General features: G+C 30.4%; 2 protein-coding genes across 2 annotated transcripts in view; one reads left to right on the top strand and one right to left on the bottom strand.

The window, feature by feature from the left end:
• Positions 1–2,142: 2,142 nt before the first annotated feature.
• LOC108756808 (ABC transporter F family member 4-like) lies at positions 2,143–4,135 on the top strand. Its single transcript, XM_018500874.1, has 3 exons — positions 2,143–2,245; positions 2,545–2,682; positions 2,979–4,135. The coding sequence occupies exons 1-3, from the start codon at positions 2,241–2,243 to the stop codon at positions 3,982–3,984; spliced, it is 1,149 nt and encodes a 382-aa protein (XP_018356376.1). The 5' UTR covers positions 2,143–2,240; the 3' UTR covers positions 3,985–4,135.
• Positions 4,136–4,631: 496 nt separating this feature from the next.
• The window catches only part of LOC108756803 (cubilin), a 21,104-nt gene continuing 12,604 nt past the window's right edge, over positions 4,632–13,131 (bottom strand). Inside the window, exons 30-53 of the mRNA XM_018500866.1 lie at positions 12,894–13,112; positions 12,655–12,801; positions 12,445–12,520; positions 12,060–12,171; positions 11,812–11,974; positions 11,415–11,651; positions 11,216–11,289; positions 10,818–11,047; positions 10,433–10,645; positions 10,203–10,338; positions 9,708–10,041; positions 8,775–8,963; positions 8,431–8,587; positions 8,180–8,357; positions 7,780–8,016; positions 7,324–7,486; positions 6,897–7,111; positions 6,652–6,726; positions 6,490–6,554; positions 6,173–6,413; positions 5,865–6,027; positions 5,340–5,581; positions 4,948–5,059; positions 4,632–4,815 (exon numbers count right to left, since the gene is read on the bottom strand). Coding sequence (XP_018356368.1) covers positions 4,787–4,815; positions 4,948–5,059; positions 5,340–5,581; positions 5,865–6,027; positions 6,173–6,413; positions 6,490–6,554; positions 6,652–6,726; positions 6,897–7,111; positions 7,324–7,486; positions 7,780–8,016; positions 8,180–8,357; positions 8,431–8,587; positions 8,775–8,963; positions 9,708–10,041; positions 10,203–10,338; positions 10,433–10,645; positions 10,818–11,047; positions 11,216–11,289; positions 11,415–11,651; positions 11,812–11,974; positions 12,060–12,171; positions 12,445–12,520; positions 12,655–12,801; positions 12,894–13,112 — 4,007 coding nt within the window. The 3' untranslated portion in view covers positions 4,632–4,786. The remainder of the gene's footprint in view (positions 4,816–4,947; positions 5,060–5,339; positions 5,582–5,864; positions 6,028–6,172; positions 6,414–6,489; positions 6,555–6,651; positions 6,727–6,896; positions 7,112–7,323; positions 7,487–7,779; positions 8,017–8,179; positions 8,358–8,430; positions 8,588–8,774; positions 8,964–9,707; positions 10,042–10,202; positions 10,339–10,432; positions 10,646–10,817; positions 11,048–11,215; positions 11,290–11,414; positions 11,652–11,811; positions 11,975–12,059; positions 12,172–12,444; positions 12,521–12,654; positions 12,802–12,893; positions 13,113–13,131) is intronic.

Below are 13,131 nucleotides of genomic sequence, written 5' to 3'. Positions count from 1 at the left end.
GGGGGGGGGAAAAAGATATATTTTGAAATATGAAAAAGAATTCGAAATTGGCGACATAAAAGCGAAATATTGACTCTCGTTCAATACTTTTAGAACAGAAATGGAATGAAACAGAAATTCATTTTGTAAATGGTAAATCACGAAAAAAAGAATTCTTTTATAACTGTTTTTATGCTATCCGCTTTTACAGAAATAAAATACTGGTCAATACCAAAAAACCGTAATTAATTATTTAATTTTAATATTAAAAGTTCTGTTATTTATGGAAGATTTTTAATACTCCAAATAAATAATTAATTACTGTCTTCCGATAATAAATATCTAATTTCCATGAACGAACTATACTCTCACCCATTTCGAGTTTTGTAAAATTCATTTTGTTGTTCAACTAAAAATGTTAAAAAATGTAGTGACTATGTTACCTAAATTTTTATATGTATCTAGTAGAATAGTTGAGGATATTTTATTAAATTGGACACGGTTCTTCTTAAAAATACGTATTTCAGTTTATACAAAACAAAGACGCAAGATTGATTGCACTGTTTAAGATTTACTAAAGTGAGAATACCGAGAATTTCAGTTTCAAATCTGTGAACTTAAATCGTCGTTATAAGACGTCATCTGCTTGATAAATACGTGAATGAATAACAAAAGCACACGATTTCCGAGAGTAATATAAAAAGTGAAAACAGATAATAAACGCGTCTATAATTGGAACGACTTAATACTTGAAATTTTATTTTGAACATACAGTAGGTACAAAAATTCGTTAAGGCAATTTTTTATTTAGAAAAATCTTATTTGTAGAAAATAAATATTAAATAACAATTTTATACAACGAGCATGTTTTATCCTAATATAAATAAAAGAAGTTTGCGTATTCATGATTTTAAAAGCTAAATTTCTTGACTACAAATATTTGTTCCGTTCAAATAATACAATTTTTCATTTTTGCTTATTTTTAAAATAATACATTTTTATTATTACACATCTTGTTAGATAAAATGATTTGGAGAAATGTACAATTTTATTTTTTGTCAATAAATTGTTAATTAATGTTTACTTTTCAAAATTAAAGTTTTTTTTAAGATATTTTCTTTATAGATTCTTATATATAATCCTTCTTTTTATTTATACATTTACTTTAACTCTCTATGCATCTATTTAATTTATTTATAATATTAATTTTGATAAAGCTGAATATAATTTTAGTAGGAACAGGAAACAAAGAGATCTTATTATTATATTACTATTGTAGAAATTTTATAGTAAATTTGTAGTATTGAGAAAATTTAAAAAGCATATCATACGTTGTTTAGAAAGGTGTTATAACTGTTGCTTATTATTTATTTGAAATAGTAATTTCGACAAAAAAACCAGTTAACAATTTACGACGCGATATAATTTTAAGACAAATATTTAAAAAAAGACATACAATTTTTAATAAGAAAGAAAAGAGATTATAGGATTATTATATTACTACATTTGTAACACTTAAAATTTATCATTATTAATAACAGTTTAAAAAAGGCATTATCAAATTATATAGCTTTTGTTAAGAGAGTATTATAACTATCATACACTCAAATTTATCAGTATTAATTCATTTACAGACGTCAAAAGGTATTTTTTTAATTACAATTTTATCAAAGCTTCTCGTAAATGAGCACGTAAAAGTTGTTTATTACCTTCACTATCGTGTACATTGAGTACTTATTAACGTCAGAAGCTGCAAAATCAACCAATTTTGCTGTTGACATTAGATTAGATATCCGTAGAACAAGATATCCACCACGATTGAAATATATGAATTATATGTAATTCTAATTATGAAAGTTAGCCGATGTGTTACATCATTACATGAAAATACATATATCTAATGGAAGCATACGAGAAAATAGCTTATTATCTCAGTAAAACACCTCAGATCATGTCTGCGATTATATGCGAATTTAATCAAAGTGTTACATTCGTATTTGAATCTCTCTGCGCGTTAACGTTAAAATATTTTCCGTCCTTCTCAGAAGCTTTCATACAGATAGCACGTGATATCGAATTCGCAAAATCACTGAGACGTGAGCGTACATTCGTTGTATTTATCAAGATATCTTTGATGACAACATATGAGATATAAGAGGCAAGTAATACCTGAGCAGAGATAGTGCTACGTTAGACCGTGATACGTGCGGGAAGAAAATCAAAGTGCGATCAAATACAATTAATACAGATAATTAATCATAATGAGGTAAGAAAAAACTAAATTTAAGAATGAAATAGACACATTCAACTTGCTCTTTCTGTGACGATCTTTTATGATTTTTCGAACGATACACTAGATTTTAAAATATTTTCAAATTTTACGAAGAAGTATAAATTAATCGTTGTATATTAGAGCTGCTAATTAAATTTAATTAACAAACAAAATGTTTAATTCTTGCTCATTTACGAAAAATAAATTAGAACAGACAAAATTAATTTTTAATCTCGCACGTCTCAAAATTTCTGATAAGAATATGAAATAAAAGACTAAATTTGTCTGTGCAGATTGTGGATATTATTGACTGCATTCTTGTTAGTCGCAATACTCGTTGCTGAAACTTCTGCAAAAAAATCGAGTAAGGATGTAGAATCAAAAAACGGTGGTGAAAAAGAGAAGAAGGTCGATGTAGAATACCGTGCAAAGTAAGTAACCGACGAACAGAATAGAAACATTTATTCGAATTCTCGCCATATATTCAACATTTTTATTTTATTTTCTCAGTGTAGCAAATTTAATTATCACTTTTGGATAAGCTTTATAAATGCATAAATTTACGTCTCAACGAACACCTAAATAAATAAATCATTGGTTTTAAATTTTCTATTTCGATTGATTAATGTTTGTTATTTATTTATTTTAAATTTGCATTTTTAATCGAAGATAATTTCTGTATAATTTCTATATAATTAAATTTCTATATAGTTGAAATATTTTTTAGGGATAAACAGTCCAAGAAAAGAGACAAACATGTGAAAGAGCAGAAGAAAAGGAAAAATAGCTCAGAACGAAACAACGAAGACTCTTCCGAAAAACATTTAGACGCGAAAAATTCTTATAAGCCAGAAAAGAAAAACAAGCGGACCAAACGTGAAGAAAATGGTGAAGTGATAAATGAAGAAAAAAATAGAAATATCGAAAAAAAATTAAAATACTTGAAAGATAAAACAGGAACGCAAAATAAAAAAGACAAAAATGCTAAAGAGCGATCAAAAGAATCCGAAACATTAGTTGAAGATCCTCAAAGATCTGAAATTTATCAAAAATCGAAGAAAAGCTTAAAAGAAGAGAAACATAGGAAAAAATCGAAAAATAATGAGGAAGTAGGAAATGTAGAGGAAAATCCAAATAATGATGTTCCAAGAAGGAAAACAAAGCACTCCAAATCAGATAATTCTGAACAAGTTAACGATGCTGTTCACAAAAACGAAAGGAAGACAAAACACAATAAGAAAAAGAGAAACGAAGAAGTACCCAAGAGCACAGAATCTAAAGGACAAAAGGAAGAATTATCCGAAGCTGATGTAACATCTACAGATTCCGAGCAAGAAAAAATTCTGAGCAAGACAAAGACGGATAAACAGGAAGTTCAGGAAACATCGACGAGAAGTAAGAAAAATAGAAAGAAGCGTGAAGTAGTGCAAGAAGAAGAGGAAGCTGATGTAACATCTGCAGATTCCGGAAAAGAAGAAACTGTCGACAAAACAAAAAAAGATAAAGCTCAGGAGACAAAGGAGTGCAAGAAAAATAAAAAAAAGCGTGAAACAGTGCAAGAAGAAAAAGAAGAAATTGAGGAAAAGCCAATGAAAGAAAATCTTTTTATAGAGGAAGACAATGTAAACGAAATTGAAACAAATGAGAACGAACATAAAGAAGATCCCTCAATTTCAACTAACGACGACATAGATCTCACGTATCTGGATACGCCTTCTGACTCAGAGAACTAAGTTGATAAGGCGAGAAAATATAATTTTTTATCCTTCTCTTAAAATGAAATCACTGCGCAAACATCGGCGCACTGATGAAGCATATAGATAATCAATTGATAAAAGCTAAAAAAGTGCATGTTTTCAAATTTAGTTAAATTTTTTTGAAATTTTATTAAACTTTCGTAATTTAAAAAAAAGTGTTTTTAGAAACTTGAAATAATTTAAATACAATTTTTTCACCAGCGAAATCATAATATCGTTAAGTACTTATAAATTAAAGAAAAGATTGTCATTTTTACTCCAATAAACATCACATTGTCTTATAATTTTTGCAAAATTTATTGATTTAAAACTTATAGATTAAAATGACGAATGAATTGCACGACACATTTGAAACTGTTGAACATGTTTTGTACATCAGAGAACATGTCTTGTTGGAGCATGCTCGTCGTACACTTGGTACAACGAAGGATAGAAAATACAATCTGTCATTTACTGCCTCTATCTACAAGGAAGAGCATATCCAGATATACGATCTATGGATGACAAAGATTGTGTAGCATCGAAATAATAACATTCATGTATTCATGATAATATTATAATAATGTTCACATATTAATAATAATATTATTACAAAGGTTTTAAATAAATATTTATATATTAATGATAATATTATATTATGAAGAGATTTCGAACATAATGCTTTCTATAGCGGGCAAATTTGTTTATTTCATATATCGATAGTAAATTACACATATAAATTTTAGAATATCTTCCATTAAATTTGAAATTACTTTTTGCAGTCTTGATGTCTCCCTTATCAATTTTCTATTATGTCGATGGGATGCACTGAAAATGTAATTTGTAATTATTATCTTTTACCTCATATCTGACTCATATGTGACTTCCATAAAACTACTATGTGGTTTCCATAAAAGAATTTAAATATCTCATCGTAGAAAGGCAAACGTTTATGCTTACCAGTTGATTGTGCCATGAATACAATTACCCATCCTGATCCAATATTGTTCACTGTCGAAGTATATTTAACAAGAACTCGATTGGTATCAGCCTCAAGTCTAGCTGGATCATCCTATACAAAAAATATCAGTTATTATATTTGCATAATTAAAATATATTTAATTTTATATTATATGACTAAATACATTGTAAAAATATGTTTAATTATATATCTTATGAAAATAAAGATTTTAAGAAACATTTAAAATATGAATTTAAAGAAAAATGAAAAATCGTAGTTATCATACATAATAGATTTTCATAAAAAAATTCTCTAATCAGTTCTTTCAATTGTAGAATCTATCGATAGCGATATTTGAAAATGTATTACAATATTTTATGAAATCACTCACTCCGCCGCAATACGTGCTATGTAAAAGTTCTCCGCTAGGGACGACATCGTAAACTTTGAGATTATTGTTGTTGCAGTTCTTCTTCGTGCCGATGTCGAAGACAAGGAATTGAAGAATGATCTTAAAGCCTTGCGGTACGCTCACGTCCCAAGTGCATATGGTATTGTTGCGATACGTATAGGGATACAATGGCGAGGTGAATCTGCCACCGTAATTGAATATACGACCGCCACAACCTCGACCTGCGCAAGTTTGATATTGAGATGAAAACGACGCTGATCTGCGTGTACATTTCGTTTGTGTTATAATTCGCGCGGTGTTTGAAGCAATGCCGCGAGATCGCAATCGGATTTTCGTGCGGTGTCCCGCGAAAATAAACCGCAACATTTCACATGGCGCGTATCTCGAGGCGCCGCAATGTCGTAAATCATCTCCCGCGCGTTATAATTTCTCCGCATCTGGTAGCGTACATTAATCGGATGCAATGAGAGAGGACTTGTGCACGCTGCCACGAACGCGTCCTACCTGCATCCGTGGTCGTGTAAATGATGTCATAACTTTGATAAGAGCTGGCGCTCTCGGTCCAGGAGTGTAAAGTGAGTTTGTTGCCAGAGCTGAAAATCGGGCTTGGCATTGCCGTGCTGCACAGCGTCGTTATAAGCGGTCCACTTGAGTCACCCTCGTGTACCTGTGAGATATATAAATCTATTTAGAAACTTGAACTTACAATGCGTATCAATACACATTTTACGTCACTCGGGTTTTCAAAGTAAATTGAATAATTTCTGTGTTCTCTCAAACGCGATTTCCTTAGCAAGTGTAAAGGAACGTACTTGCAGCGCGTTGAGCGTGCACTGCTCTGGGTCGTAAATGCTGAAATGATTGAAATACAAAGAAATGGTATGATTTGCTGGAACAGTGATTGTGATCCAGCAGCTTGTGAATCCATTATGAAGGATTCGTCCCTGCTCGCTCGTGTAATTTCGATCGCAATTCGCTGTACTGTATTCCAGCTTAAAGCCTTTGTGGTTATTGGACATTGATCTAAATGTTATTTTGACCTTGTCGCTGTAACTGTAAGAGAGAACATTCAGTTTGAAATAATTTTTCAAAATCATTGTAATGAACTAATGGAGGTAAGTTTAAGTACCTGTAATAATCGTGTGGTAATTCGCTGCCACAATATCTGTATGAGGCGAAAGGTAACCGGCTACCCTAAAAGATAACATAAAATAAAATATTTTATGTGTGTAACATAAATGTGGATTACTAGCAAAATGAAACGCATTAGTTCCTAATGCAGTAAACTTACCATCTCGACGGTAATTGGGTGGCTTCTTTCGCCACTATAAATAAAGTTTGTCCCGAATCCTTCATTTATATATTTCTATTTGTTAAAAAAAGATAACAGTTTAATTTTTTATTATTTGTAGATATATATTTATTTTTTAATATTAAGAGTAATTATATTTTTAAAATGATATTATTATTATCAACTATTATAATAATTATTTTAATAGAATATTAATAGTAAATATTATTTATATCAGTATTTACCTTTTCCTCAGTAATTTCTAAATACTCATCTTCACACTTGTCAGAATCCGCCAAATCAAAATCTATAAATCGGATTCGCATTCTATCGCTGTATCTATTGGCAAATTGCAAAGTCCAACGACATAGTGTTCCAGCTAAATGCGTGTTTGGATAATCCGGCGAAGTAAGTACATGAATTGTTTCGTTTACTAATCGAGTACTTAAACTGCACAATGCTGCAAGAAAGTCACATAAGAAAAATCATCAAAAAAAGAACATTGATAAAGTAAAATTTAGATAAAAATTCAAGAAAATTTTATCTTTGTAACATTTATGTTTTAAATTTGTTAAAAGTGTTTCACAAAAATTTTAATAAAAAAGAGATATGAATTTGTAGATGTACAAATATCACAAATAAAATTTATGAAGTAAGTATAAAATTTCTTACAATCGACAGTATTCAATGTGGCTATTGCACCGGCACCTTCAGTAACACCGTCAGTATAAAATCTAATCCATAATTTGTTTGAAGTAGATATCATGGGAGATGGCACTGAATTACCGCAAAATTGACCAATAAGATCGGCATAAAGTCCACCACCATCTCGAACCTGAGAACAATAAAACGCATATTAAATTAATTCTTATAATATATGTTAATATAATCGTAATTTTATTGAACTAATATTTTCCTATATTCTTTCTTCTTGCAATATATATATATATATATATAAGTGTGTGTGTGTATGTGTGTATGTATGTATACAGTCTTTTACAAATGTTATTTTACAAATATGATGTTGCAAGGAAAAGTAAGCAAACATTAAAGTACAATACAATCTTATTATCAGCATTTCTAAAAGTACCAGACGTAGACGTATTAGACGTAGGCGCAAATATTTACCTCGAGATAATCACCGCTGCACTTATCACGTTGAGTAATATTATTAATTGAGTTCTTGATATCAATGCTATTAATTGTAAACAATATACTTTTGGCTGAAGATGTCACTACAGTCCAGTGGCATTCTTCGAATGGTTGATAAGTTGCCTCCTGTTGCGTTCTGAACGATTCAGATTGAATCGAAGTTAAATTGATTAATCCTCCGCAACCGCCGGCTGGACTTGTCGTGAATAGCACCTAAAAAAGCTCATTATTATTATAGTTATAATTTTTAATTTAATTGAAAATATGTTAATAAAGTGGATTGCAAAAAAGACAGCAGATAATTATTACAAAAAGGATGCTGTTATTATTAAATTAAACAACTTCGGAATGACATTTAGTACAACAGACTTTGTACCTTGGCTGTAAAACCTTCGAAATGCCTTGAACTATCGGCATTAAAGTTAACGACCATGGAATTAGACTCGGATTTAAATGTTGGTAAATTACCAGTCAAGTTACCGCAAACCAGAGCAGTTCGTTTGTCCGGATTAACAAAATCGCCTTCATAAACGGCGACGTTATCGAAATAACAACTGCAAATTAATGATAAAAGTTTAATAAAATTTTTAATAGAAACTCACTGACATAGATTTGTGAAAAGCTTACTTTGTGCTGAACTCTAGAATAAACTTCTCGAAGCGCACAAGTACACTCTTCCCTTGAGGTGCTTTAATGACCCAAGTGCAATTCATACGTCCAAAGTATTCTTCTCCATGCATCAAAGGCTTAAGCTCAGTGGGTTTTGTGATAATATCACCACATCCTGTTAGTTACAACGGTTTTATTATGGTTTTTCATTTTTTTTCTCTAATTGTCTTATAATTTTTCTCAATATATCAAATCTATATTTTTTATCACAAATCTATATTTTGTCTAACAATTATATCATTGTTTATATTTTAATTTTCGTTAATTGTCATTAATATACAAGAAACTTTGGAGAGACTTACTATTAAGGAAATATTTAAACTGGAAACCGTTCCGCTGCACATATTTGTCCGTCATGAAGATAATCTCTATTCGTGACATGGATCTTAAAAGTGGTGGTTTGCTGTTACCGCAATAAGTTTCTACCTCCTCTGCCATATACACACTTTCCGATATGGTAGTGACATTGTCAAAACGACAATCTCCACGAGCTGTTAAAAGTAATTCTTATTAATTTTATCATTTTCATTATATTCTTTATTTTAAAGCTTTAGAGATAATAAAATTAATTTATGTCACAAACATATATTGTCGTTAGTTTTATGAAAAAAATCTGGCATTACATTATGCTTGCAGGATATACACTATGAATCTCCGGGATTTTAATATTGCCTTAAAAATCAGGTAATGTAAATTTCTTTTTATTTGTTGTCAAGCTCAAGTTTGTATTTGGAGATGAAAGAGTTCCATTCCCTGACCACTAATTCCCCTGATATTTCCCCTTTGAATTTTTTTTTCTAAAGGTATATCAAAGATATAGTTTTCTCCATCAAAGTGCCAAACATGCCTTATGCAACCGAATTGCGGCCGCTATTGTTACAATGACTAACGACATGCTATAGCGCATCTGGTGATGGAAATGAAATACCGAAAACTCGATATATTCTTCGTACTATTAAAGGCGCTCATGTGAGAGTTTGGTAACATGTGAAAATTTTATAATTTTTTGTAAAAAACTTTTCTAGTTCGTTACAATAAAAAAGTTAGAAATATATATATGTTTATTTTTATTTCTTATTATTTAAAAGTAACAAAAATTTATCGTGAACGCCCTATATATAATATACAGAGAATATTAAAACTTTTAAAAGTTCCATGGAGATATAATAATCATAAAAAGGATACTATAGTATTTCACAGGATTTAAAAAGATAGTGATGACTATTAAAACTTACAGCGTTCGAGTTGGAAATCAGTAAACTCGACGACAATGTCATCATTTGGCGCAACAATGGTGTAATTACAGAAAATGCTAGGTGGATAGACGTTTGGATACGATGGCGATTGAATGATATTAACTTTCTCAGTTGCTTCAAAAACACCGCCGCAATTCTCACTCCAGATGGCATGAAAACCGTCCGATTGTATTGCCTCGTTCGAATGGAAAATCACCTTCATGCGATTCGATGTCGAGTTAAAGGGCGCAGGTGTATTTCTGCCGCAAACTTTTCCGAGACTCTTCCATTCACCATTATTATAACTTCCTTCTTCTCCGATCCAATCAAATATCTGTAACGTTATTATTATTATTATTTCTTTAACTTACAATGTTCTCTATTCACATTTTTCATGTCATTGCGTGAATTGTAGCGAATAAAATAAATTGCAAAGCAAAATTAATTTAAATAAGTATTTAATGTTTATCATAAGTATGATAATAATAATCAGACCTGCACATAATCTTTCTCGCAATTAGGACTAGTTTCCAGGCTAAACCGATCGACGAAAGTTAAACCTAAGTGATAGCCATTTTCACCTATTATTTCCCATGTACATTCGATGTTGTTTGGATATTGTTTGGGAAATCTGAAATTGCGGAAATAAATCATCAATAATAAATCATCTTTTTTTTTAAATTGTGTTATTACAATTTCTATTATCTTAAGAAAACAGTAATTACTCTGGAGATGCGATTTCGCGACTGCGACCACGTAAAGCTCCACCGCAGCCTGTACTGGCAACCATTATATCAAACTCGAAGCTACCTGTACCCTCAGATGCAAAATATTCTATCCATAGCTGATTCGATATACTGTTAATATTGTATTTTTGAAGTTCACTTGTGGTATGAAGACAGTACTTTGCGATCTGCGGTGCTGTTGCTCCGCCATTCCTGATGAAAAAAATAAACGATAAGTATACATTAAATAAAAAATGATTTGATATATAATATAAAATATCTTTAACACAAATGAGTGAAGAAGACTAATCAAAGCGGATCTTGATGTTTAATAATATTTTTGTGAAAACTTTGCAACTTCCAGTTCGAACAAAAAGTATCTTACTTGATAATAAGGTAATTCCTGTTACAGTTACTTTCAAGCTCAAGTTTTTTGAAAGAGAGTTTAATCGTTTCTCCTTCAGGATAATCTACATGCCAAACGCAATTTATCGGATAGGAAATATTCGTTGGTGATCTGATGGTGTATCTTGATTCTCGCAAAACACCACCACAAGGTTGCCATTGATATTGTAAATTGAAATCCATACGTTTTCCATAAGTACCATTCATTATCTAAAAGTTGAAATAATAAAATTATTTTTTACATTTAATACTAAATGCAAATAACTTTAATTTACGTAGAGATTTTTGAAACTATTTATCCATTATATACATATAAGTGATAAGAATACATATTAAGAATAAATATTAATATAAGAATAAATATTAAAAATACATTACCGTCAATTCGTTTATTAATTTCGGACTTCTCAAATATCTTGGTTCTGTTATATTTCCACAAATCATTCCAATACCTACGCAATATTTAACGTTAATATTTTATTTATCCACGATTTATAATAGATATTAATTGACTTTTATGTATTGTTTCTAATAATTGTTATCAATGAACGAATTATATTAGTGTTTTTTATTTTACCATGAATTTCAATATATTGAGGATAAATGCAATTTCTTCTAATAATTTGAGAATGCTCAGGTCCACCCAAAATACCGGTGACTTTTATTGTCAATGTCAAGTGATTATCCCCAACAGAACTAATCATATTTTCGGGTGGTTCCAATTTCCAGTTGCAAACATATGAAGATTGATTAAAAGGTGGACTTGTAGGTCCTGTTATATTGCCTCCAATTGCTCTCAGACTTCCACCACAAGCTACGATAAAAATTAGTTAAAATCTTTTTTTCATTATACGTTTTATCTAACTAAATAAAAGTTGGTAAATTAAATATAGTTTGAAAATGTATTTCTATTTAAATTGCATTGTTACATAAAGTACATGGATATGGAAATAACGACAGCTTTTGAAACTTACGAGCTGGAGCCTCAGCCCTATACCGAAGCTTGAAACCTCGATGTCCGGCGGAGGACCAATAGCTGATAATCATAGTGTTACTGGAACTTCTTATCTCCTCTATATTTGTTCCCCCTTGTCCCAAGATCCTAATCCTCGATTTAAATCGGAAATCGTTATAAAACTGTGGGAAAGGAAAATTTCATTATGTATTTATTCCTTCTCCGGAATAAATATTGTTTATATCTTATTGACGTGACATTACTTACCGTGAGTGCATACCCCACGTGTGACGGTCCAGGATCGTTAACAACGTCTATATCCATAATATTCACCACAATTTGATAATCCATCGGTAACGTAATTCGCCAATCGCAATACCTACGGTATCATTAATTCGTATAATCTTTATCTAAATATCATCAATATTTAGATAAAGGTTGTATAAATATATCGCTCCAATTTTAAATATACAAAAAATTATTATCATTCTTACTTAAATAATTAATTAATTTATAATTTTTATATCTAAATATTAAATATTAAATAACTTAAATACATTACTGATACGTTATTTTTTTATAATACATATAAATATTCAATAAATGAAATATTCTACTAATTGTTTAAAAATTTTATTTAAAAAAAATTTACCTTGATCTTGTGCGTGGATTAGGATATCCTGGTGATTTAATTATTCCATTTAATGCGGTTATTGAACCGCCGCACGCTATACAAATAGATAATATATAATTAAAATATTTTTAGTATGTAATTAAAAACTATATAAATAACGTGCAAATTATGATGGGCAATAAGACATATTTAAATATATAGTTTAGTATATAATTTTGTTTTACTAACTTTCTTGGCTAGCAGTGAAGTTTAGATTGAAGCCTTTATAACTAACGAACGCTAAGTTATTGCTCTGGAAGTACACATACACTTCGTTTGATGATGATTCGATTACGTCCGGTTTATTAAGACCGCAAAAAGTACCAATTATTGAAGCTATGAAAAAATATTTTCATTCAGTCACGTCATAATAATGGAAAAGTTTATATCCAAATCTATTTAATCAATCGTTGCCAGTCATTACTTACTGGTATTATTTTCTACAAGCTTCTCTTCAATTTTCACGTGATCAGTGAGACGGCATTGACGTAAGCCAGGAAGCTGTATATCGCGGAATTCTAATTTCAAGTTATGATCCGTCGGCGCTATTATCAACCACGTGCAGTTTATATTTGTAGGATACGAATGCGGATAATTCGGAGATTTAATAGTGCCTTTAGTAGCACGCAAAATTCCACCACAAACCTCTATACAAATATATATATA

This window comes from Trachymyrmex septentrionalis, unplaced genomic scaffold (genome assembly GCF_001594115.1).
Source record: "Trachymyrmex septentrionalis isolate Tsep2-gDNA-1 unplaced genomic scaffold, Tsep1.0 scaffold13, whole genome shotgun sequence".
Lineage (NCBI taxonomy): Eukaryota > Metazoa > Arthropoda > Insecta > Hymenoptera > Formicidae > Trachymyrmex > Trachymyrmex septentrionalis.
This window is presented reverse-complemented; position numbering and strand designations above follow the sequence as displayed.

Coding starts and splice junctions, on each gene's coding strand:
- LOC108756808 (XM_018500874.1), top strand. Junction 2,683..2,978: donor GATGTAGAATACCGTGCAAA/GTAAGTAACCGA, acceptor AATATTTTTTAG/GGATAAACAGTCCAAGAAAA.